This window comes from Neoarius graeffei, chromosome 4 (assembly GCF_027579695.1).
Source record: "Neoarius graeffei isolate fNeoGra1 chromosome 4, fNeoGra1.pri, whole genome shotgun sequence".
Lineage (NCBI taxonomy): Eukaryota > Metazoa > Chordata > Actinopteri > Siluriformes > Ariidae > Neoarius > Neoarius graeffei.
The window spans coordinates 82,505,600-82,532,319 of record NC_083572.1 but is presented as its reverse complement, the minus strand read 5'-3'; the positions used below and the strand labels follow the sequence as shown (position 1 = coordinate 82,532,319).

The following is a 26,720-nucleotide window of genomic DNA, read 5'->3' as shown; positions in this document are numbered from 1 at the left end:
GTCGCATTCATGCGACCTACACGTCATCAACAAGAGACAAACGTCACTATTCTGCGTTGGCTAATCCCGCCTCTTTGGTGGAAAACAACAACATTTATACAGTTTTCAGAATTTAAGTAGACTTTTATAGAATTGATCAAGCTAATGGTGGATTTGGTAGGGACCTGGATGTTGATCTGTTAGCCTGATTAAATAAAACAGTTTCTATAACTGATTTATAACTTAAACCATCCTGTATTACAAAATTATAAGATTGTTCTGGAAATTTCCAGTAATTTGACACCTTCGGTCTCATTAGTCTGCTGCCCACATTAATCAGATTATTGTGTGTTCCGCCGCTGCCACAAAAACCACATCGCCAGGTCTCGCCTCATCTCCATCGCAAACTGCACTGGTGTTTCTGCACCTTGAGCCAGCGCTGAGAGAAGTTGCAGAATTCAGCTGGCTATAAACAATCTAAATAAATATTTATAAAAATGTAGAAAGAGTTTATTAATATGACGAAATAAATATGTGCAAATTATTAAGCCTGAATTAAGAGTTTGGTAATACAGCGGCCGTATCCCAAATGACTGCCTACTGAAGCTCGAGTGCACTATATAGAGTTTAAAAATCCATTACTTCCTAGTAACATGTAGTGCACTTGTATAGAAATTAGAGAGACATTTAGGAGTCAACCCTCGTTACCAGGCTACATGTTTTCATTTCAGTTCAGAAACAAAAACACACGAGACCTCACACTTTTAACACTAACCAGATAATTAAACAAACAAAAAAGAAATCATTAAACATGAAGAGTGCGCTTTTTTTTTTTTTTGTTTACGTATTACGTAGATGTGCTTATCACGTGTCAATTTGCGCATGCGGGACACTTTTGGGTCGTTTTCCGTTCATATTGGAGATCGCATACAAGTCTCATATAACTGGTAATGTGAACGGCCTAACAAAAAAATCGGATTTCACAACAAATCGGATATGGGTCGTTTCAGGTTGCAGTCTGAACGTAGTGTATGTGCCTGCCAATTTCCATGTAAATATCTTGGAAAAATAAAGTTGACGAAAAAAAAAATTGATCTCGTTCGTTAATGAGGCCCATTTTGAACCTTGTGATCCGAATACATAATAATACGGCAGTTTTTTCAATCTTTGATTGGTAATATCTCAAGAACGGATAAGCATTTTAATTCTGTTTAAAAAAAAAAAGTATGTTCAGCATTCAGTTCTGAATTCAATGAGAGCAATTTCAAGCAATTTGGATTTTCACCCGATATGCCTATCATTAGGGATGCATTACGTTCCATGGCATTTAGCAGACGCTCTTATCCAGAGCGATGTACAAAGAGTGCAAAATTCAGGTACACAAAGTGCTGAACTTCTACACAAGAAGGTTCTAGTGCCAGCTGAACAAGTGATAATACTTGGTGTAATATTCTGCTGAAGTATCAATACTCAAACAGCCAAGGAAACAAACCAACTATATAAAGTACAATAAAATGGAGAACTCGCACGGCTAACCCCAGGCTAGACCGTACATAGTCTGGGTTACATAGTCTAGACCGAAACACAGTGGGCAGGGAAGAAGGGGAGAGGTGCAGCCTGAAGAAGTGAGTCTTCATTCTGTGCTTGAAGGTGGTCAGGGAGTTGTCAGTTCTGACCTCAATGGGTATGCCATGCCACCAACAGGGAACCAGGACAGACAGCAGTCTTGAGTGGGCTGGGCAGGAGCAGAGGGGAGGAGGGGCCAGGCGACCAATAGTAGCGGAGCATAGGGATCTGGCTGGCATGTAGGGGTAGATCAGATTCTGGAGGTATGCTGGCCCTAACCCCCCTTGACAGCTTGGTAAGCTAGTACCAATGTCTTAAATTTGATATGAGCTGCGATAGGTAGCCAGTGCAGGTTGGCAAGCAGAGGGGTGACATGGGAAGAACGAGGGAGGTTGTCGACAATGTGATCTAAAAGAGAAAAATCTATCTGAAACTTCATGTAATATATTTAGATTAGAAATGTTGGAGACATTTGTCATGTTCACTCACTGGCCACTTCAATAAGAACTTGTTCTTGATTCTAAGATTCCTGTTCTTGGCTGGCAGGAGTGGAACCCAGTTTTGCTGTTGCATGCTGAGATGCTTTTCTGCTCACCACGATTGTAAAGAGTTGCTATGAGTTACTATATCCTTCCTGGCAGCTCAAACCAGTTTGGCCATTTTCTTCTGACTTCTCTTATCAGCAAGGCATTTCCACCCACTGAACTCAATGATTTTTGTTTTTCACACCATTCTGTGTAAACTCTAGAGACTGTTCTGTGTGAAACCACCAGGAGATCAGCAGTTTCTGAAATGCTCAAACCAGTCCATCTGGCACCAACACCCATGCCACAGTGAAAGTCTGAAGATTAATTGATTTGTATCTGCGTAATTTTATGCATTGTGCTGCTGTCAAGGGATTGGCTGATTTTAGATAACCGCATAAAACAGCAGGTGGCTGGGTGTTCCTAATAAAGTGGCCAGTGAGTATATATTCTAACTCGGGGCAGGAATTTCATGAGGGCCATGGCCCTCGTGCTCTCTCAATTTGGTCTTGTGCCCTTGGAAAAAAATATCTGCCGTAAGGCCACAGTGGCCTTGATGTTTTGCGGTTTTGTAGTCTCCCTCGTGACTGCCAATAGGCTTTAACATCACCTGCGTCTATTGAGAAAAAAATGTCTTTTGATGACATTCTGGATTCTTATTGGGCAACTCATCAGTGGTGGATCGGACTCGAGCTTGGCATGAACCGCTCCGACGTGCTATGACACCAATCTATCACCAGCCAACCAGGAGACTTAATCAAACGCATCCCCTGCCCATTTGTGTCCGCGTCTGAGATGTTGAATTTTCACAGAAGGAGGGAAGAAGTTGACTGAAGTAAGACTGTGTGATAAATTAACGAACGAATAAGATAGGAATTTCAACATATAGGGCGCTTAAGTTTGTTACCGTTAAATAAGCATTGCTTGTGCAGTAACGTTATGTCATTACAACGCTGACCCACTTTTAACGTGCCGAGTACCGACTGTAGCCGGTAACAAATGCTGATTAGCTTGCTGTCAAAAGTGCAAAGCCCTTAAATTGCTCTGTGTAAATTAGAAAATGGCGCAGCTTCCTCTGTAGCCGTCAACAGACAAGCACAGACTTGTCTTGAGCCAATCACAACAGGGCAGCACTGTGGCCTGAGGTAAAACATGATAGTTTAAGTTTGTTCAAATTACAAAAATGAGTACACCCAATGACTGTCTCATATTCTCTTCATATACTCATACTGTTTAAGTAATGCAATAAAACTAATCTTTAAAAGTGGAATTTATTCAAACTGTTTGCATAGAATGAACTTTCGGGTTTACAGTGTAATAGTGTTGCAGTGTTCTGCAAATTTGCAATTTAATATTTCAGATCTTGAGACATGAAAGTGCTATTTTAAAAAATAAAAGGTCAAAAATGTTTTCTTTGTCGTCTATTTAGTTCATTTTATTTCCTCAATAATTTTCCTTGATTGAGAAATCGGTCTGGGCTCTTATGGGTTAATCAGTAGCCTGCATGCTAGTATATGTTCCATTTACAGTCAAACATTTTGATGTACTCCAGGATAAAATTTTTTTTTTTTAGATATTTTTTTGGGCTTTTTGCACCTTTATTGGATAGGACAGTGTAGAGACAGGAAATGAGCGGGAGGGAAAGACGGGGAGGGATCGGGAAATGACCTCGGGCTGGAATCGAACCCGGGTCCCCGGATTTATGGTATGGCGCCTTATCCACCTGAGCCACGACGCCCCCACTCCAGGATAAATTTTGATTAATCAAAAATCTGCGTAGTAGTACAGTCTGAAGATGCTCTTGCACATTCGGTGTCAATTGAACAAAAATTATGGGAGGATATAGGTTTAATAAGTTTTACAATTTTTGAAGTGAGTGATGGATTGATAAGTTTAGATGTGTTCAATATTTTCTTATCTTCAGACATAAGTGTAGGAGATGTTTCTTTACCTGCTTGATAGTTTCGACTGAGACTCCAGTCTTCCTCAGAAGAGTCATTAGTCCTTAAATTAAATTCATTATAGACATGAACTTAAAATCATTGTTTTAGTTTATGGCCTTCGTGCCGTCAAAAAAATTGACAGCACAAAAAGCCAAGTGGCCTTGCCCCTAAAATGACGAAATTCCAGGCCTGTTCTAACTTGTGGTTCACAAAATAGAATAAGGGTGATGTGCTTGTGTATTACTGAAAAGAGAAGGCACAGCCAAATGTTTATCTGTAGTCCAGCTGTGTGTACATTGGAACAGGTTGCTCTGATCATCTCGGAGCTCAGAATGAACCTTTTATTTCATGACCATTACCAAGTTTGAATCGTCCCAAATGTGAAATCCCGACTATGTGTTTTTGGAACATTATTGTAAAGTCAGAAGTCGTCTCATCACCCTCCAGATCATAAAGGTGTAAAACGTTAAAGTGATAACTAGTTACAGTTCTCTACAGGTAAATACATTTTGAAAGAAATGTGCTTTTGTTTTTTTGTTGGTTTTCTTTTTCCCCTCTGTTGCTTGGATTGTCAAAAGTATGACAGCTCTACACACATCCCTAGGAGTCTTTTTTTTTTTTTCACTGTATCAAATGAAGACTTTTAACACTAGAACGCCAGCAGATTTTCATCCCAAGCCGAAGGGAGTGCCTCTCTTCTTTCTCCCCATTCAAGTTCATCTCTTTCTCTTCAGCGCAGTTATCATCTATACGACTTTACATTGTCATGCAAATGTTGAGGGCGGGTCAGTTTGAGCGAAGCAGCACCTGACAAAGGCATACATGAACAGTATTCAGTAACATGGGTGTCACATGAGCGAGTCCTCCTTTGTATTGCTTCAGCCCTTCCTGCTAAGCATCATAATAGCAGTGTAGAAAAAGTGGTGTGGGTTTCGTGGGTTGGAGATTTTCACATACGAAACTAATACTTGTGCTTGGGGCACAGGTTCACAATGATTGCCTGTAGATGCATGAGTCTGTGTGTGAGCTTGGAGGATGAGCATTTTTATCTCTTGTATATTTAGTTGATGGAATGTGTTTTGAGGTTGTGCCATTTTTGGCTACAAGCAAAACCAAGCATATATAGAAAAGGGAGAAGTGTGTTCACCTTCATAAGTCAAGGAATGGTTATTTAAAAAAAAAAAAAAGCAGCTCACCTGAAAATGTCCATTTCTACGGTTAGGATAATAATAAAACAAAAAAGTGGACACCAACTGGAACTGTTACAAACTTGCCTGAAAGAGGACCCAAGTTTATTTTCCCCCGATTTACAGTGAGGAGGATCATAACAGAGGCGCAAAAGAAGAAGAAAAAAACAAAACAAAACCTCAGGATCACTGTTGGTGAATTACGAGAAAAAGTGAAATCTTGGGGTTTCCAAGTCTCCAAAACGCCCATCAGATGCCACCTCCATGCCAACAGATTATTTGGAAGGTCTGCCAGAAAAGAAACATTTTCTGTCAGTTAACCATAAATGTAAGAGTCTGTAGTTTGTGAAATGTGACGACAGCTTTGACTCTAAACGTGCTTTCTGGCCTGACATAACCAAAATGGAGCTTTTTGGCAATAAACCCTCAAGGGGTGGGTGTGTGTGTGGGTGGTTTTTAAATATACATTATATATCTTGTGTAGTTATTTTCGTGTCATGAGCAGGGCTCTGTACTTAAGGGAGAACTGAAGTCCTTTTTAACCTTGCTTTATTTCTTAACGTGTTATTCAATTACTTTTTCAGTTTTAGTAACCTTATATCGTGACTCGTATTGGCAACTAATTACAATTAAATATTATACTTTTCGGTTTTTAGCCATGTTGAATTTAGTTTGTTTGGTCCACGGCAGGCGTTGCTTATCCGCGTGATCTTCACGAGACTTGTGCGAGACTTCGAAACGTGAAGTGTCTGCCAGGTGTCAGTCCCGCCATTTTTGAAAACTGTATTCCAAACGAAATATTGCACAAAAACGAGTTTAAATGACTTACTGCCTACTTTTTTCAAACTTTCCTGATTTGCTATCAAAACAAACAAAACTCTCAGCTTGATTACATCAGCATTCGAAGGAGGGCGCGCGCGTCTTTTGATAGCGTTGGCAGATGTTGGTCACTTTCCACTGTACGTTTTACTTCCGTCCTACGATGTCTCGCACAGGTCTCAACGAATCTTGTGTACGGCCATTGCTTTGACATACAGACTGAGATATATATATATATATATATATATATATATATATATATATATATATATATATATGTAACATAGCATATTTCAAACACTCATAACTTGCTATAGCAGTGACAAAATGGCCATCAAAAATGCATTCCTATATTTAATAAAATGAGAAATAGAATTTTGATGATAAATTTGCGTTCATTTCTCCTTTAACTGAAACAAGCTGTTTTTCCCCTGTATGTTATTTTAAATTTAAGGAACAATGCACTTTCAAACCATCTTTATTTATTAAGCTTCTATATTAATAACGTTACCATAACATACTTTGATTAATTCTACAGAAAATTATTAAAATAAGTGAATATGTGGGGAAATTACACCTTTAATAGTATAAATCCTGATCGACTTTTCTTTTGCAGTAAACTCCAGCAGGCGCCTTCTCCAACTCTCACCTCAATATCTCTCTGTTTATAGTTTAGCGATCTGGTTCGTAGCATATAACCAGGAACAGGAAAAATCTTTATATCCCTGATTAGCTTATCCTGTTTCTTATTAAAACAGCGAGTATCCAGTACAGTGTTGTTGTTCAACAAAGTCATATTCATTTTAAAAGAAACACTTCTTTATAATCCATATAATAAGTGTTGTTCTCTAACAGTGCAGACACCTTTTTAATTACAGCTTTTCAGGGTCTCTCAAAAAAAAAATTGCTGGCCCAGGCTAAATTTGAGTTTGCCACCCATGATCTATCCCCCCCACCCAAAAAAACCCCCCCAAAAACAGTTAGTTTATTTACAACCCCGATTCCAAAAAAGTTGGGACAAAGTACAAATTGTAAATAAAAACAGAATGCAATAATTTACAAATCTCAAAAACTGATATTGTATTCACAATAGAACATAGACAACATATCAAATGTCGAAAGTGAGACATTTTGAAATTTCATGCCAAATATTGGCTCATTTGAAATTTCATGACAGCAACACATCTCAAAAAAGTTGGGACAGGGGCAATAAGAGGCTGGAAAAGTTAAAGGTACAAAAAAAGAACAGCTGGAGGACCAAATTGCAACTCATTAGGTCAATTGGCAATAGGTCATTAACATGACTGGGTATAAAAAAAAAAGCATCTTGGAGTGGCAGCGGCTCTCAGAAGTAAAGATGGGAAGAGGATCACCAATCCCCCTAATTCTGCGCCGACAAATAGTGGAGCAATATCAGAAAGGAGTTCGACAGTGTAAAATTGCAAAGAGTTTGAACATATCATCATCATCATCATCATCATCTACAGTGCATAATATCAAAAGATTCACAGAATCTGGAAGAATCTCTGTGCGTAAGGGTCAAAGCCAGAAAACCATACTGGTTGCCCGTGATCTTCGGGCCCTTAGACAGCACTGCATCACATACAGGCATGCTTCTATATTGGAAATCACAAAATGGGCTCAGGAATATTTCCAGAGAACATTATCTGTGAACACAATTCACCGTGCCATCCGCCGTTGCCAGCTAAAACTTGATAGTTCAAAGAAGAAGCCGTATCTAAACATGATCCAGAAGCGCAGACGTCTTCTCTGGGCCAAGGCTCATTTAAAATGGACTGTGGCAAAGTGGAAAACTGTTCTGTGGTCAGACGAATCAAAATTTGAAGTTCTTTATGGAAATCAGGGACGCCATGTCATTCGGACTAAAGAGGAGAAGGACGACCCAAGTTGTTATCAGCGCTCAGTTCAGAAGCCTGCATCTCTGATGGTATGGGGTTGCATTAGTGTGTGTGGCATGGGCAGCTTACACATCTGGAAAGACACCATCAATGCTGAAAGGTATATCCAGGTTCTAGAGCAACATATGCTCCCATCCAGACGACGTCTCTTTCAGGGAAGACCTTGCATTTTCCAACATGACAATGCCAAACCACATACTGCATCAATTACAGCATCATGGCTGTGTAGAAGAAGGGTCCGGGTACTGAACTGGCCAGCCTGCAGTCCAGATCTTTCACCCATAGAAAACATTTGACACATCATAAAACAGAAGATACGACAAAAAAGACCTAAGACAGTTGAGCAACTAGAATCCTACATTAGACAAGAATGGGTTAACATTCCTATCCCTAAACTTGAGCAACTTGTCTCCTCAGTCCCCAGACGTTTACAGACTGTTGTAAAGAGAAAAGGGGATGTCTCACAGTGATAAACACGGCCTTGTCCCAACTTTTTTGGGATGTGGTGTTGTCATGAAATTTAAAATCACCTAATTTTTCCTCTTTAAATGATACATTTTCTCAGTTTAAACATTTGATATGTCATCAATGTTCTATTCTGAATAAAATATGGAATTTTGAAACTTCCACATCATTGTATTCCGTTTTTATTTACAATTTGTACTTTCTTCCAGCTTTTTTGGAATCGGGGTTGTATTTATTTAATTAAACCCAATACCTAACTCGATACCCAACCCTATTCATAAAATGATTTTAAGAATGTCAGTAATGTAAGGTGGTAAGCTGGTTTCTAAGGAAAGATGGAAAAGCTTCTTTTGTATTCAGAGATTTTCTTGACAATGATCTTGCACAAATTGACTGAGCATGTGTGTATCTCTATCAGATTTAGACAGTCTGACTCATGTGCACTTCTGTGTTTGTCTGGTTGTTTTGTTCTTTTCATCTTACGCAATGTGTTTCCATTCTGTGCAGTGCGTCCTCGCACAGGGGGAACAGCAGGCCAATACACTTTGAGCCTCCAATGCTGGACTTCCATGAACAGTAAGTCGCACACATTCAGAGGTCCCTGGTGAATTCCCCCCCCTCATATTACACAGTCACTTTGCGTATACAGTTAGGTCCATAAATATTTGGACAGAGACAGCATTTTTCTAATTTTGGTTCTGTACATAACCACAATGAATTTTGAACAAAACCATTCAGATGCAGTTGAAGTTCAGACTTTCAGCTTTAATTCAGTGGGTTGAACAAAATGATTGCATAAAAATGTGATGAACTAAAGCATTTTTTTAAACACAATCCCTTCATTTCAGGGGCTCAAAAGTAATTGGACAAATTAAATAATTGTAAATAAAATGTTCATTTCTAATACTTGGTTGAAAACCCTTTGTTGGCAATGACAGCCTGAAGTCTTGAACTCATGGACATCACCAGACGCTGCGTTTCCTCCTTTTTAATGCTCTGCCAGGCCTTTACTGCAGCGGTTTTCAGTTGCTGTCTGTTTGTGGGCCTTTCTGTCTGAAGTTGAGTCTTCAACAAGTGAAATGCATGCTCAGTTGGGTTGAGATCAGGTGACTGACTTGGCCATTCAAGAATATTCCACTTCTTTGCTTTAATAAACTCCTGGGTTGCTTTGGCTTTGTTTTGGGTCATTGTCCATCTGTATTATGAAACGCCGACCAATCAGTTTGGCTGCATTTGGCTGGATTTGAGCACACAGTACGTCTCTGAATACCTCAGAGTTCATCTGGCTGCTTCTGTCCTGTGTCACATCATCAATAAACACTAGTGACCCAGTGCCACTGGCAGCCATGCATGCCCAAGCCATCACACTGCCTCTGCCGTGTTTTACAGATGATGTGGTATGCTTTGGATCATGAGCTGTACCACGCCTTCGTCATACTTTTTTTCTTTCCATCATTCTGGTAGAGGTTGATCTTGGTTTCATCTGTCAAAAGAATATTCTTCCAGAACTATGCTGGCTTTTTTAGATGTTTCTTAGCAAAGTCCAATGTAGCCTTTTTATTCTTGAGGCTTATGAGTGGCTTGCACTATGCAGTGAACCCTCTGTATTTACTTTCATGCAGTCTTCTCTTTATGGTAGATTTGGATATTGATACGCCTACTTCCTGGAGAGTGTTGTTCACTTAGTTGGCTGTTGTGAAGGGGTTTCTCTTCACCATGCAAATTATTCTGCGATCATCCACCACTGTTGTCTTCTGTGGGCGTCCAGGTCTTTTTGCATTGATGAGTTCACCAGTTCTCTCTCTCTCTCTCTCTCTCTCTCTCTCAGGATGTACCAAACTGTAGATTTTGCCACTCCTAATATTGTAGCAATTTCTCGGATGGGTTTTTTCTGTTTTCGCAGCTTAAGGATGGCTTGTTTCACCTGCATGGAGCGCTCCTTTGACCGCATGTTTTCTTCACAGCAAAATCTTCCAAATGCAAGCACCACACCTCAAATCAACTCCAGGCCTTTTATCTGCTTAATTGAGAATGACATAACGAAGGAATTTCCCACACCTGCCCATGAAATAGCCTTTGAGTCAGTTGTCCAATTACTTTTGGTCCCTTTAAAACCAGGGTGGCACATGTTAAGGAGCTGAAACTCCTAAACCCTTCATCCAATTTTAATGTGGATACCCTCAAATGAAAGCTGAAAGTCTGGACTTTATGTCCATGTCCATTATATAACTATAACTTGAATATGTTTCAGTAAACAGGTAAAAAAAGAAAATTTGTGTCAGTGTCCAAATATATATGGACCTAACTGTACATGTAGTGGCTTGGGAAAACCCTACACATGGTGGAATTCTGATATTTTCTGTTCTGTGAAGTTATGAAAAATACAGGTTTTGTATTTCAACCAGAAGTTCTAGCTTTCTTCCAAAATAGAGAAGTGGGACACTGAGATTTTATTCCAGCTCTACTAAAAGACACAAGCACACCGATTTTGTCGAAAATCAAATGGTATTTATTCATAGACTTTTTTTTTTAATGAAATTTGTTTTATATAAATAGGGCCTCCGATTTTCCGCAATCGCGGAAAACGGACGGAAATCGCGGAAATTGGGGTCAGAAACGGAATTAGTGCTCAGAAACGGAATCTGTGGAGCCCCTCTGTTGACATGGGTGAAAAAAAATATTCCATGGCCACGAGTTAATAACGCGTGGGAACGAAATCCTATTCCGTGGCCACGACTTGCTTAATGCGTGAGAACGAGATGATTATTGGGTGGCCACGAATTAATAACGCATGGCCACGAGATGATTCAAGTTCCAGCCTGATGGGATGATGTCCAGTTTTTGAGCGGCCGTCAATTGTGCAGTAAATACAGGATTTATCCTGTATGATGAAATCTACAACTTACCCGAGGTCAGCATATTGTCTACGTTTGAGCCCGTGCTTTTTGAGCAGCCGAATTAAGTGTCTCTTGCTCAGAATTACTCCATGTCTAACTGCAAGTGATTTAAAGATATCATTTCATTCCTAGATTAAAATAAAACGAAATCAGATCAAACTTGTCCATGTTTGCGGCTGAAGCTACTGATGCCAGAAAGTCAACAGTCTCGGTGATGAAATGACTAACACTTCTCGTGGCCACGCGTTATTAATTCGTGGCCACCTAATAATCATCTCGTTCCCACACATTAAACAAGTCATGGCCACGGAATAGGATCTCGTTCCCATGCGTTATTAATGCGTGGCCACGGAATATTTTCAAGCACAAAGGGACTCCTAATGCTATATTATAATGGTGATCTTGAAGGCAGATTTTGAACAGTCAGATTTCCATTAGTAGTTTGCACCAAGGCTTTTCAGTTTAACATTATATAATAGCAACTGATTATTTTCATGATTTAATGGTTTATGTTCTTAAATAAGAAGTTAGGTTCCAAAGAATGATTTTCTATATAAAAAGTTTGAAGACTTGTGCATTTATTAAATTAATAATTTACAGGTAAAATGTAAATTAAACTAATAATAGAGTTAACTGTTAAATTTGAATCATTTAAAGTATATATTAAATGGACACTGTCACACACTGTTAGACCTGTCGTTGCACTGAAAACATTGTAAGCATAACAACGAATAAAAGTTTGAAAAACATGGATAAAATAACTGTTTTATTTAAATGTACATGTATAAAGAGTAAGGATAACCATAAAAGTATTAATATACAATATAAAGTTTTAAAGAAAATAGCAGGAGCCAGTCAACAATCAAGTTAACAGCACTAATTAACTACAGTCTTAAATAAATGAAAGAAGCACATTTTCAGTGAAGTGAAATTTAGTGTAGACTGTGTACAGAAAGTTTAAAGCTTTATATGAAGTTGTACTACAGCAGGCCAGTAAAGCAGGATTACAGGGATAGATGCACAAGGACAACAAATGGCCCTTTTCCACTACCCTTTTTCAGCTCACTTCAGCTCGCTTCAGCTCACTTCAGCCCGACACGGCTCGCGTTTCGACTATCTCAAAACAGCACGACTCGGCTCGCTTCAGCCCTGCTTAGCACCCAAAACTTGCACGGTTTTGGAGTGGGGCTGAAGCGAGCCATACCGAGCCGAGTGGGGCTAGGGGCGTGAGGAGACACTCCCCTGTGCACTGATTGGTGAGGAGGAGTGTCCTCACATGCCCACACACGCCCCGCGAGCACGCTGGGATCTGTAAACACCGTAAACCCGGAAGAAGAATAATTACGAATTACGAGAATTTCTGGAGCCTTATGCGCCTCGCCTCATCTATACGCTCTTGCCAGTATCTGTTGGCGTTGTCGGTGACAACAAGCCACAGCACCAAGACCAGCAACACTAACGACTCCATGTCCTCCATGTTTATTGTTTACTATCCGGGTCGTGAGACTACCGCTTAAAAGATCACTGATGTCACTGTTTGCGCCGCTTAACGACATCATGTGACGTCCACCCACTTTCGCTAACTCCACCCAATGTGTCCACCCACTTCCAGCCAGCACGGTTCAGCGCGGTGGTAGTCGAAATGCAACTCCAACAGCCCCACTCAGCTCGACTCAGCCCAACTCAGCACGGCACGGCTCAGCCCGACTCAGCCGCGTTTGTAGTGGAAAAGCGGCAAAACATGCAGATGCCTCCCAGTTACAGTACCTGAAACATAAGATTTCATGCATTTATTACATGTACTTAAGAATTCTGATTCTGAATTATGTATTTTATATGTTGAAAATCTAAAAATGACAATTTAGTTGTCATTTGAACATATAACTGAAACAAATTGTCTGAAACGGAATTAGCCATTCTCTGAAACGGGATTTAATGTTTTTTGAAACGGAAAATAGGAGGCTCTATATAAACCTGACGACAGTCATGAAAACTCTTTTTATACATGGCTTTATTCATCGTTACCCATCCAGCTGTCATTCTATGTTTATTAGAATTCATAATTTCATTATAAACTGCATGCAGAGTCCTCAATTACTCTCTCGTCTCTAGATTATTTCATCCTAACTTTTTACTCAACAATTATTCACCGAAGACGAAGTGAATATCAGTGAATGATAACGGAGAGGAAGTTGAGGTTATTATTTACTAATATTCACTGAGCCTGAGGCAGATAATTTGTTTTAGTATAAATACACAGGTAAAATAAATCACAATTCATCCTTACCTTTGATGACCAAACTTCATACCATCTTTAGTGCTTTTAGGAACATTTTCTTTCATAATTTTTCATACTTCCTCACTTACAGTGACAAAGCAACTGGCAGCTGTTTTGCTGAGTTGCTCGAGATGATCAAGAAATAGTTTGAATGTCTGAACCAATCAGCGCGTGCGATTTCCGATAATCACTTGTGTATTTATACTAATTAGTATTATCCTGAGCTGACAGGCTTTTGCAAGCAAATGCCCTACCCACCTCTATACAGTGGTGCTTGAAAGTTTGTGAACCCTTTAGAATTTTCTATATTTCTGCATAAATATGACCTAAAACATCAGATTTTCACACAGGTCCTAAAAGTAGATAGAGAGAACCCAGTTAAACAAATGAGACAAAAATATTATACTTGGTCATTTATTTATTGAGGAAAATGATCCAGTATTACATATGTGTGGCAAAAGTATGTGAACCTTTGCTTTCAGTATCTGGTGTGACCCCCTTGTGCAGCAATAACTGCAACTAAATGTTTCCGGTAACTGTTGATCAGTGCTGCACACTGGATTGGAGGAATTTTAGCCCATTCCTCCGTACAGAACAGCTTCAGCTCTGGGATGTTGGTGGGTTTCCTCACATGAACCGCTCGCTTCAGGTCCTTCCACAACATTTCGATTGGATTAAGATCAGGACTTTGACTTGGCCATTCCAAAACATTAACTTTATTCTTCTTTAACCATTCTTTGGTAGAATGACTTGTGTGCTTAGGGTCATTGTCTTGCTGCATGACCCACCTTCTCTTGAGATTCAGTTCATGGACAGATGTCCTGACATTTTCCTTTAGAATTCGCTGGTATAATTCAGAATTCATTGTTCCATCAATGATGGCAAGCCGTCCTGGCCCAGATGCAGCAAAACAGGCCCAAACCATGATACTACCACCTCCATGTTTCACAGATGGAATAAGGTTCTTATGCTGGAATGCAGTGTTTTCCTTTCTCCAAACATAACGCTTCTCATTTAAACCAAAAAGTTCTATTTTGGTCTCATCCATCCACAAAACATTTTTCCAGTAGCCTTCTAGCTCATCCGCATGATCTTCAGCAAATGGCAGACGAGCAGCAATGTTCTTTTGGGAGCGCAGTGGCTTTCTCCTTGCAACCCTACCATGCACACCACTGTTGTTCAGTGTTCTCCTGATGGTGGACTCATGAACATTAGCCAATGTGAGAGAGGCCTTCAGTTGCTTAGAAGTCCGCCGACTATTACACGCCTTACTCTTGGAGTGATCTTTGCTGGTCAACCACTCCTGGGGAGGGTAACAATGATCTTGAATTTCCTCCATTTGTACACAGTCTGTCTGACTGTGGATTGGTGGAGTCCAAACTCTTTAGAGATGGTTTTGTAGCCTGATGAGCATCAACAACGCTTTTTCTGAGGTCCTCAGAAATCTCCTTTGTTCGTGCCATGATACACTTCCACAAACGTTTTGTGAAGATCAGACTTTGATGGATCCCTGTTCTTTAAATAAAACAGGGTGCCCACTCACACCTGATTTCAATCAATGGGATGACAAACACCTGACTCTAATTTCACCTTCAAATTAACTGCTAATCCTAGAGGTTCACATAGTTTTGCCACTCACAGATATGTAATATTGGATCATTTTCCTCAATCAATAAATGACCAAGTATTATAATTTTGTCTCATTTGTTTAACTGGGTTCTCTTTACTTTTAGGACTTGTGTGAAAATCTGATGTTGTTTTAGGTCATATTTATGCAGAAATATAGAAGATTCTAAAAGGTTCACAAACTTTCAAGCACCATTGTACATTTGTGAAAAACATCATAGTTCTGTCCTGAACATGCAAAATGATATTCTTTCTTTGAACGAACTGAAGTGGTATGATTTGTGTTGTCAGCATGGAGTTTTTTGTAAATTTTCACACCAAGCATTCAACCTGGCATTCTGTAACTAAATAATAAATGTTTGGGTCTGTGTGCATCATTGGTGAGCAAGCTGCTATATTAGTCAGTGAAAGCCTTCAAGACATAAACTTGAGGGTTAATATGGGATGGCCTTGGGCTGAGGGGCCCTTGAGCGAGGCACCTAACTCCCAACTGCTCCCCGGGCGCGGTTAGCATGGCTGCTCACTGTTCTGGGTATGTGTGTGTGCTCATTGCTCACGTGTGTGTGCATGTGTGTGTTCACTGCTTCAGATGGGTTAAATGCAGAGAGGAAATTTCACAAGTGTGTGATGAATAAAGTTTTCCTTCCTTCCTCCCTCTCCTTCTTTCTTACTAAATGAACCACATCATATAATTAATCAGGCAGTGACATTTGATTTGCTGTTATGTCAGACTGAACAAATGGTGAAAAATGAAATGAAACCTGACTGTTACACTATGCTGACTTAGAAATAAATCTCAAAACCATGGTAATCAGTTTTAAAGGAACAGTTCACCGTATTTCCATAATGAAATATGCTCTTACCTGAATTGAGACGAGCTGCTCCGTACCTATCCGAGCTTTGCGCGACCTCCCAGTCAGTCAGACGCAGTCCGACGCGCTGTCACTCCTGTTAGCAATGTAGCTAGGCTCAGTATGGCCAACGGTATTTTTTGGGGCTGTAGTTAGATGTGACCAAACTCTTCCGCGTTTTTCCTGTTTACATAGGTTTATATGACTAGTGACATGAAACAAGTTCAGTTACACAAATTGAAACGTGGCGATTTTCTATGCTATGGAAAGTCCGTACTATAATGACAGGCGTACTAACACCTTCTGCACGCTTCGGCAGCGCATTGATACGGAGCTCAGATTTCAATGCGCTGTCGAAGCGCGCAGAAGGTGTTAGTACGCCTGTCATTATAGTGCGGACTTTCCATAGCATAGAAAATCACCACGTTTCAATTTGTGTAACTGAACTTGTTTCATGTCACTGGTCATATAAACCTATGTAAACAGGAAAAACGCGGAAGAGTTTGGTCGCATCTAACTACAGCCCCAAAAAATACCGTTGGCCATACTGAGCCTAGCTACATTGTTAACAGGAGTGACAGTGAGTCTGACTGCGTCTGACTGACTGGGAGGTCGCGCAAAGCTCAGATAGGTACGGAGCAGCTCGTCTCAATTCAGGTAAGAGCATATTTCATTATGGAAATACGGTGGACTGTTCCTTTAAGATGATTTAAAAAATTAACTTTTTTTATTAACATGTTATTAAGGCTTGCACATCCCTCAGGTTTTGTGTAAATAACTGATTAAAAAAATTTGCATTAGATAAAACACATCTGTACCGCACTCTGTTCTTGTGTTGTCTCTTCCTCCTACCCCCAGTAAACACATCTTATCTGTGCTTGCTTGTAAGAAATTGCAGCACAGTGTTGTGTAATCCTGCCTGCTTCCAATAAAGCCTTGCTTAAATTACCCAGACCCATCATAAATCTCAGTCTGTAATCTGCCTTTGATAGCATGTGCTTCCTAATATCCTTACATACTGCTGGGGTTTGTGCTCTTTCTTTCCTTTTGCTTATTTCTTTGCAGACTTTTAATTTATTGTTTGTGTGTGTTTTTGAATTCTTTAAAGTGGGTACACGGTCATGTTTCAGATGTCCAAACACTGCTGATGTATAAAACTCTTGTTGCACATGCTGATAAATGTTCTAACCCCCTTCAGATCAGTGACCTGTGTGCTGAACAGACAGATCTGAATGTAGATTGTGTGATCGATTGCGTTAGTTTTTTTCCCCCATGTCATTTTTGTATACATTATCTATTAGTGAATCTTGGAGATTAACTTCATTTTGGGATATCGTGTGTGTGTGTGTGTGTGTGTGTCTCTGTCTTTCCCTCTCTCTCCCCCCTCTCTCCTCAGGCCAGTCGGGATGCCAAAAATGGAAAAAGTTTATTTACACAATCCAAGTTCAGAAGAAATTAGTTTAATATCAATATCAGCAACAACAGCACATTTTCATGCGTCATTTTTTCAGAGTAGGGTAAGTACATGCTTGGCTTATGTTTATAAAAGTCATATACGAGAGATCTGATATGATTATTATTTTTTTTTTTTGGCTTCCTGTTAGAAACTTAAAAAAAAAAAAAAGGATGGAAGCAACCACATACTACTACTTTGGCTCACCCGCCAGTGGCTCTGTCTGTCTCGAGAAAATACCATGTCCTGTTTTGTGGATAAAATAGCTCAACATGCACAAAAGAACATGAGTTGTTTTTAAACTTCACTGGAATCTTGGCATCAACTATTTTTATCATTTGATACATGAATGATGCAGTTATGTCAGATCAGTGAGCTCATTAAAGCCTAAGGGTCAAGTTTAAGGTGTGTGTGTGTGAGAGAGAGAGAGACCGTATATCTTTCACTCTCCAGATGGTAATAAATTAAACACATCCCACCTGTTCCTGACACTTGAATAATTAAATAACGCTGCCCCCTCTGAAGCTCATACAGCTCACATTAAACATGGCCAGAAGTCATCCATCATAAATACAGCTATCTCATGAAGCACCATTTTGAGCCACATTGTGATGGTAATTACTAATTGTTTAGGATGTAAAAAAAATGTTTTGTTTTGTAGATTTCCACCTTGGGCTGAGATTTTATCAGTAGTAGGAAGCAGGGCAGGGGTCACCCTCGAACTTAACAAATGTGGATTGAGAACTGAAACACACTGACGTGCTTCAGAAACCATTTTAATGCTGCATCTGCGCTTGTTCATAGTCTGATTATCAGGCCAATATGCAAGGCAGTATCTTGGGAGTAGAAAACACATTGCCTTCTGTGTTTTTCTCACTTAACTGTCATGTTGTTGATTTTATAACAGATCCCTAAACAGATGATTTTTCCACTTTTAACTTTTTTTAGGGAATTCCTGAGCTGGCCTCAAGTCAGCAAGAACTTCTTTCAGTACCATCAATATAGTACCCTACAAAACTTGGTTTACGTAGCTCTGAAATTCAGACGCTTATAAATACAGTTCTGAAATGAGCAAGAAGACTTGCTAAATGTTTCCTGTTCTCCTAGAAATGGGATTTCAGTGGGTTTTTTTTTATCCAACCTTACTGGAAAAATTTAGTACCATATGACTAATACAGTTTGGATGTAGGTTTTGGTTTTTGTTCTGGATACAGAAATACTGTTGTGCAACCTAACGTGTGATTCTTGTTGTCGTGGTGGTGTGTTTTGGGTTGCTTCTTTCTTTTGCAGATAATTCCACCAGGAGGGAACACCTCATTCGATGTGGTTTTTCTAGCTCGAGTAGTAGGAAATGTAGAAAATACATTATTTATTAACACATCTCACCATGGAGTGTTCACATACCAGGTACGTTTCAGAGCTATTCCTTTTGGTAAGGGAGTAAGTGTTGTAAACTTGCAAGGTGAACTAAATTTGACTAGACTGTAAAGTGAGTCACATGGTAGTGCAGTGGTTAGTGCTATTGCCTCACAACAAGAAGGTTCTGGGTTTAAACCTTGCAGCCTTTCTGTGTGGAGTTTGCCTGTTCTCCCTTTGCCTATGTGGGTTTGATCCAGGTGCTCTCGTTTCCTCTACAGTCCAAAGATAGACATGTGGATTAGGTCAACTGGCGACTCTAAATTGCCTATAGGTGTGAATGCGAGTGTGAATGGTTGCTTGCCCTGCAGTAGATTGGCAAAAATGCCCAGGGTGTCCCCCACCTCTTGCCCAAGGTCAGCTGAGACTACAGTAGCTCCAACTTTCCCTGTGACCCTTATGGATAAGCAGGATAGATAATGGATGGATAGACTGTAAAGTGTACTGTTTGTTCCAGGTGTTTGGTGTGGGCATCCCTAACCCTTACAGACTCAGGCCTTTTGTAGGGGCCAGAGTTCCAGTGAATAGCAGCTTCTCTCCACTTATAAACATCTTTAATCCACACAGCGAACCGCTACAGGTAATCTAATTACTGTGTGTGCTGTCTTATGTCGGATGTCTTAAATTGAACGCATATGATGCCTAAGTGCCTCTCTAGACACTTTGTTGGTGTTCACTTTTCCATAAGAGTTTGCTTTATCTCTTAGGTTGTGGAAATGTACTCAAGTGGAGGTGATTTACATCTAGAGCTGCCCACTGGCCAGCAAGGTGGCACTAAAAAGTTATGGGTGAGTGTCTGTTCTTCACAAAATTGAACTATTCTTAATTACTGGGGACTTATAGTATACATTAAGCTCATAGTGTTTACTATCACTTACTTTTATTGATCTGTTTTTGCAGGAAATTGCCCCATTTGAGACAAAGGGTGTGATGAGGGCCAGCTTCTCTTCACGGGATGCTGACAATCACACAGCCTTCATCAGAATCAAGACCAACGCCTCGAACGAGGATGAGTTCATCATCCTTCCTGTCGAGGTGGAGGTCACCACAGGTCAGGATGCCAGAGTCAAAACTACTAGTCATACATTTTCAGCCACAGTATGAAACCCTGACTAAGTGTAGATTCATTTCTTTTTCCAGCCCCTGGTATATACTCTTCAACAGAGATGCTAGACTTTGGTACACTCCGATCACAAGGTACCATTAACGTTGCCTGAGCTGTTTAATCATACAGTGGTGTTTCCAAATACATGGCTGAAACAGACATACACTTTTTATTCTGAACTGTACAGATCGACCAAAACAGTTGAATTTGCATCTTCTAAATTCTGGAGCAAAAGATGTATCAATCATGGTAGGGCTTTCCATCTCTTAGTTTTTCTTAGTATAACCTAATAATTTTGTACATTAGTAATAAATAGATAACCAAACATTATTTGTATTTCAGAGCGTTCGGCCAGCACCGGCTAACGAAGCCGTTACAGTTGAGTTCAAGCAGGTTACGCTAAAAGCAGGAGAGAGCCGATATACCAAAGTTGCAAGTGTAAATTTTGATGGTAAGTACTGTGTTTTTTTTTTTTTTTTTGATGGTGGTATTTTTCTGTATTCTTCCATATAGTCTGAAGATATTTTTGTAGTGTTGTGTTTGGTGTATTATTCAGCATTAACTCTTTACCCCTTAAAGCAGTTGCTACAGCCACCCTTGTATATGTATATACTGTTCACCCTGACAACATATTTACCAAAAAAAAAAAAAGTCTAAAGACAAGGTTTTAGACAAGGCATCATATGTCGTCATTATGGGATATACACGGAGTTGTCATATATCGTCATTTAGGGATGTACACGGGGTCGTCATTTAAGGGGTAAAAAGTTAATGAAACATTAAGTTACTGATCAAGTGAAGCATTAAGGAAATATGATGTGTAATATCAATTATTATGCTCTTGTATGTGTTCCGGTGATGTTTCATGCAAAAACAAGCAGCTGAGTGTAGGAGTGAACGAATCTGGGACAAGCAGATTTTGTGTCTGAGATTTCCTGTTAGTTTTTGATTCGTAGTTTACCAGCTGAGGTTTAATAACCCAAGAAATAAAATAATCCCTACTTCCTGTTGACTTCTGAGAAACCAAAGTTTTCATTTGGGGTGTGTGTTTAAACATAATACACTCTATGGTGGTGTGATGCACCTCGATGCTGTAACTACATTGTGGGCTTCACTTTCTGAATCCTACCACCTGCTGCTCTACACACATCAGACGAAGTGTTATGTGGCCTACAACAGAACTTTTTTTTTTTAATTGGGTATATTAGCGTGCATGGTGACCCATGAACATGCAGAGCTGTTATATAACTCTCTTGCTACCACAAAATTCATGTCACCTTGTGTTTAAACATGTTTAGAGAAAATAATGCTAGTCAAATAATATTTTGTTGGTATTCAAGGAGAGGACACTGTTATTGACGAGACATTTTCCAGTGACTTTTTCTTCTTGAAGGCACAAGCACATTTTACGACATTACAGTGCATAGTTGTTCACTCTCTCTAGAAATTAATTTATTTGTTCATTTCCCTTAGCTGCCGATTCATACTGCCCAGCTTTCTTTTGCCTGTGGGTTAGCTAATGAATTAATCATTTGTCCACCTCTGCAGTATTTTGGGACATAGTGACAATATTTGTGTTTGAACGGTCATGCCAAGGATTTTACAATTAATGTCACTTTAGAGTGAATTTTCACTTTAAATACACTAAGTTGGAATGTATGGTGTGTCGCAGACTATGTGCTGTGGGTTGGGGGAGGGTTTTCAGTAACTTCCCTTTAAAGCTGTCTAACCAATAGGCTACTGACAAGTAAAGTGCTGAACATTGCTCAGTTTACTTCTACATTAGAGTGTACTTGAAGAAAATGTCTACAGGGACATTTTCTGAAATACAGACTGTGATGCATGGCTTTAGAATCACTTCCTCCCTGTTGTATTACAAAACTGTAATGTTTTTTTTCTTCTTCTGTTTTTCCTTTTATTTTATTTGCCATTTCAGCTTCAAAAGCAAGAAGACCAGACCAGTTTTCTGGTAAAATAACAGTAAAGGCTAAAGAGAAAAGCTACTCAAAACTTGAAATTCCTTACCAAGCTGAAGTTTTAGAGGGGTCAGCTATTTTTTTTTGTTTGTTTGTTCATTATCATTACAAACATATCTGTTGTCTTGGTCCCATGAGAAAAGACATTTTCCTTCATCTGTTCTAGGTACCTGGGCTTTGACCACACGGCCACCCTGTTCCACATTAGAGACAGTCCTGTAGATCCAGTGGACCGGCCCATCTACCTCACCAACACCTTCAACTTTGCCATATGCATCCACAATGTTTCCCTTCCTGAAGATGTCAAGATGTTCAGTGTGAGTCACTCAGCTCATACTATCGATGCAGCATGTTGACGTTCCATTGTTTTTTCGGGTGCTTGTAAAATGATGTGCTCGGACATTTTGGGACATCCATACAGCCAAAGTTGGTTGATTTGCTGCAGTTATGAAAATCTGTAGGCTTATTGGCATCAGGATAGAGTTATTTCTGCTGCCAGTAAGTTATGAGGATATACAAATTCCATCAGGAACCCAGCAACACCAAAATCCCAAAAATGAGTTGTTACTAAAAACATTCTCTATGGAGATTTTTATCCCCCGCTGGCCAAAAGGCCCGAAGGGGTTTTTATGTCATGGCGATGTCCGTCCCAGGAAGGGTGCTCACTTTCTGAAATCAGCTCCTCTCACAGTTTTTGGAGGAATTTCACGAAACTTGGCAGGATTCTTTGTTATATGTTGGTAGTAAACATATTGCAATTTCGTTAAATTCGGTAACATTTTACCAGAGTTATGGCCCTTGATTAACAAAATTAGAATCTGACAATTTCATGAGTGTGCTTCCTTCTGAAATCAACTCCTCTCACAATTTGTGGAGGAAGTTCACGAAACTTGGCAAAAGGCATTATTGTATGTCGGTAGTACGCATATTGTAATTTTGTTCAAGTCCGTCACGTTTTACCAGAGTTGTGGCCCTTGATTAACAACCTTGTACGTTCACAATTTCATGAAGGTGTGCTTGCCTTCTGACATTAACTCCTCTCTGAATTTTTGGACGAATTTCTCAAAGCTTGGCGAAAGGCCTTGTTATATGACTGTAATATGCATATTGCGATTTAATTTCGTTTGTGAATTTTTTACCAGTTTCGACCCTTGATTAAATAACTTGTACTTTTGACAATTTCATGAGGGTGTACGTTCTTCTGAAATCAACTCCTCTCGCAATTTGTGGAAGAATTTCACCAAACTTGGCAAAAGGCTTTGTTATATGATAGTTACACGCATATTGAAATTTTGTTTAATTTGGGCAGATTTTGCCAGAGTTTATGCCCTTGATTATGAACAAACTTGTACTTTGGCAATTTCATCAAGGTGTGCTTGCTTTCAGAAATCAACTTCCCTCTCAATTTTTGGAGGAATTTCACAAAACTCGACAGGATTCTTTGTTATATGTTGGTAATATGCATATTGTATATATTCTGAAATCAGGTTCCCTCAATTTTTATCCCCCGCTGGCCGAAAGACCCGAAGGGGGATTATGTCGTGGCGATGCCTGTCCATCCATCCGTCCCGGGAAGGGTACTCGCCTTCTGAAATCAACTCCTCTCATAATTTTCGGAGGAATTTCACGAAACTTGACAGGATTCTTTGTTATATGTTGGTAATATACATATTGCATATCATTGAATTCAGTCGCATTTTACCAGAGTTATGGCATAGCTGCCAGTGGGGGATATTGTGCTCTCAGAGCACTTTTGTTAAATATCTAAAAACTGGCTTATTTCTCCTGTGTAGTGGTGTTCTGTGAAACATTGTACTGAATCAGTTGTTTTTCACTCTGTACTTGCACTGTCAGTTTAAGCATGAAATACAATTCAGAGTTTTTGGCATCCTGTGTGTGTTTCCAGGTGCACAATTTCAGCACACCGGTCCTTATCCCTCCCCATGAATCTCGCTACATCTTCTCCCTGCTCTTCCGGCCTGTACGACCTTCTATTCATATTGACAGCAACATCCTCCTCATCACCAATGCATCCAAGTTCCACCTCCCTGTCAGGGCGTATACTGGCTTTCTGGAGGTAAACAAATGAAACGTAACGAAATGACTGTTACTTTATTGAAACATACCGGTGAAAAGCTGTTGACTTGATGCTAACACAAGAAGTGGATAAGCTTAAATCTTTTTCAAGAGGAGGCCTGTTCAATGTAAATAAGATTAGATTTAAGTGTTGTCCATTCAGGAAGCGTGTTCCATTCATGGTCACGCCATTTCTTTATGAGGAATCCATTGAAAGAGCCACAGTAATAGGAAAGAAAGGTGTGTGCAGGACAGGGCCCAAATATTCCAGGATAAATACTACTAGGGATTGGCTGATGTGGCAAAAATATAATGATGGTCCTTACCACATCCTTGAGACAGTCCTATGCACTATATGCATCTCATTATTTAGTTCTATTGATACAAGTTTCCAGCAAAACATGAGAGCCATATTTAAAAAATAACTTCATTGAACATTTTAATAAGACATTTGTTGGGATGTCGATTTACATTTTATTCTATCCACATTCACTGGATATGTGCAGTTGCGTGCTCTAATTGGCTACTCTACTACTATGCTATCGGCACATTATACTATGAGTAGAGAAAAACAAAATGGCGGATCGTGTTGCTGGACCAACCGAGGACGACATAAAAGCTCTACTCAAAAACAAAAGACAAAAAAAGCAACAAAATATGGAATGAAAGTATTTGATGGTAAGAATGTATCTTTTTTTAAACATTTTTCAAGAATTATTATAGCATTTTCACAAATTGCTACTGTCATTTTGCCCGTTTGTTTACTTCATCTTTTAAGAGTTAAAATTTGTTCAATTTTTTTTTTTTTTTTTTTTAGACTGGTTCAAAAGCTCAAAGAAGTTTGAAAATTACATAACTGATATGTCCAAGGAAGAATTAAGTAAATGTCTAAAGCTATTCTATACCTCGGCATGACAGCAAGACGACACTTTCTACAAAAAAAACAACACTAAAGTCAATTCATGCAGCCATCGATAGGCTTTTAAGAAGTCCGCCTCAGCGGAAATGATTTTGTCAGATGTTTGGTATAAAGTTTTGATTTATCAAATTTGCTAAAAATAAAAATGCTCCGTTTCTCAAAGTCTAATGAATGTGAATATAATAAAACAATTATTCCACTCAATCTTGTTGTGCATGGCTTGTAGCCAACTCGGTGCTACGCGCCTCGTCGGCTATCAGCTCCTGTACGACTCGATTTCATGGACTAATTAATTGTTAAACATTGCACACCCATAGTGAAATTACAAATGATGGCTCCTTTTCACAAGAGAAATAAATTCAACTGAGATGTATGCATATTTAAAAGATGATGCAAATTATCTTGAAAGATTAAATGTAGAAAATGAACAATTATGTATGCATAGATTTATTTTTATTATTATGTCTGACTATTTTTGAGGTACCACTGTATGAAATTAAACATCACCGGTGTTCTTTCCAAAGCCTGTCGTCGTTTCACCCAGTTCTAAAGAGCACAGCTTGGACTATGGCATTCTAAGTGCTACAGACACCAGCAGTTTGATCTTTGTGGTCGTCAACAACAACCCCATAGAGGTAACGGTCATGTGAGCTGAAACTGTGTCACATCCATCTGCAGACAGGCACCATATTTATCAAGAACATTTGCAAATGCTCTTGTTGTTCTTCGATGAGGTGGATACAACATGGATTTGTTGGACTTTTTGTTCTGTTCAAGGCTGTTATTTGTACTACATGGTTTCTAATTGAAATGGTATGCTCACCACAGCTGGAGATAAAGTCCTGGCTAGTGACAGGAGACAGCCTGTCTATGGAGCTGCTAACCACAGAGAAAGGAAACAGAAGTGTAGCACTGAGTCGAGTCGAGGAGCTTCAAAACACCTCAGTGGCCCATCACAAAACTGTAAGAATAGAAATATATATAAGGAAAGACACACACGTGCACAAACTCAGGCTCTGCATTCATTTTAAATAATGCTTGACTTCCAATTTAAATTAATCACACTTTTTTTTTTTCCTCCCCTCTTCCTAAAAACACACCAATGACCGTTCCAACATTTCTGTAGAATAAACCTGACTAGCAGGTGTGGTTGAATATTTTGAGTAGATAACCACAAGTCCTGGACATGTTTTGCATGCCCTCTTGAATGAATGACAAGTGTTTGCACCTTTAGTTTTTTACTTTACATGACCATGGAGGAACCTTTACACAGGAAAATCATATGTAAACCACAGCCATGTCTGGTGTTTTTATTTTTTTATTTTTTCCCTGTGTTCTCTTTCACAGGTCATATTAGCTTCTGGCTATTATACAGCATTTAAAGTAACCCTGGTAGCTAAAGCCTTGGAGGGTGTGTATGATGGAGCTGTACACATTACCACAGATTATGAGGTGCGTTTCATAGACCAGATAGCACTGACATGACTCTGCTTGCTCACATATATCTTGTTTTAAGATTTTAGTTATGTTCTCTTGTCCCTTTTTCAGATATTAACCATCCCAGTAAAGGCTCTTATAGCTGTGGGAACATTAAGCTGCTCGCCCAAACACATTATCATGCCTCCATCCTTTCCGGTAAGTTCTCTGTACAACAAAGATCAAGGCACCTCCAGAAAATATAACGTGAAACAAATAAAATGCCTTATGTATTTTAACTCTTT

The 26,720-nt window shown here is 39.4% G+C and overlaps 1 protein-coding gene across 3 annotated transcripts in view; it reads left to right on the top strand.

Moving 5' to 3' along the window:
- Window positions 1-26,720, top strand: part of tmem131 (transmembrane protein 131) — a 107,840-nt gene that overhangs the window by 56,329 nt on the left and 24,791 nt on the right. For all 3 annotated transcript variants that reach the window (XM_060919845.1, XM_060919844.1, XM_060919846.1), the window contains exons 4-19: window positions 8,910-8,978; window positions 17,451-17,571; window positions 18,798-18,914; window positions 19,381-19,503; window positions 19,631-19,711; window positions 19,824-19,974; window positions 20,064-20,120; window positions 20,216-20,277; window positions 20,371-20,479; window positions 21,965-22,073; window positions 22,171-22,321; window positions 23,911-24,081; window positions 25,524-25,634; window positions 25,828-25,962; window positions 26,347-26,451; window positions 26,548-26,634. In XM_060919845.1, coding sequence (XP_060775828.1) covers window positions 8,910-8,978; window positions 17,451-17,571; window positions 18,798-18,914; window positions 19,381-19,503; window positions 19,631-19,711; window positions 19,824-19,974; window positions 20,064-20,120; window positions 20,216-20,277; window positions 20,371-20,479; window positions 21,965-22,073; window positions 22,171-22,321; window positions 23,911-24,081; window positions 25,524-25,634; window positions 25,828-25,962; window positions 26,347-26,451; window positions 26,548-26,634 — 1,759 coding nt within the window. The remainder of the gene's footprint in view (window positions 1-8,909; window positions 8,979-17,450; window positions 17,572-18,797; window positions 18,915-19,380; window positions 19,504-19,630; window positions 19,712-19,823; window positions 19,975-20,063; window positions 20,121-20,215; window positions 20,278-20,370; window positions 20,480-21,964; window positions 22,074-22,170; window positions 22,322-23,910; window positions 24,082-25,523; window positions 25,635-25,827; window positions 25,963-26,346; window positions 26,452-26,547; window positions 26,635-26,720) is intronic.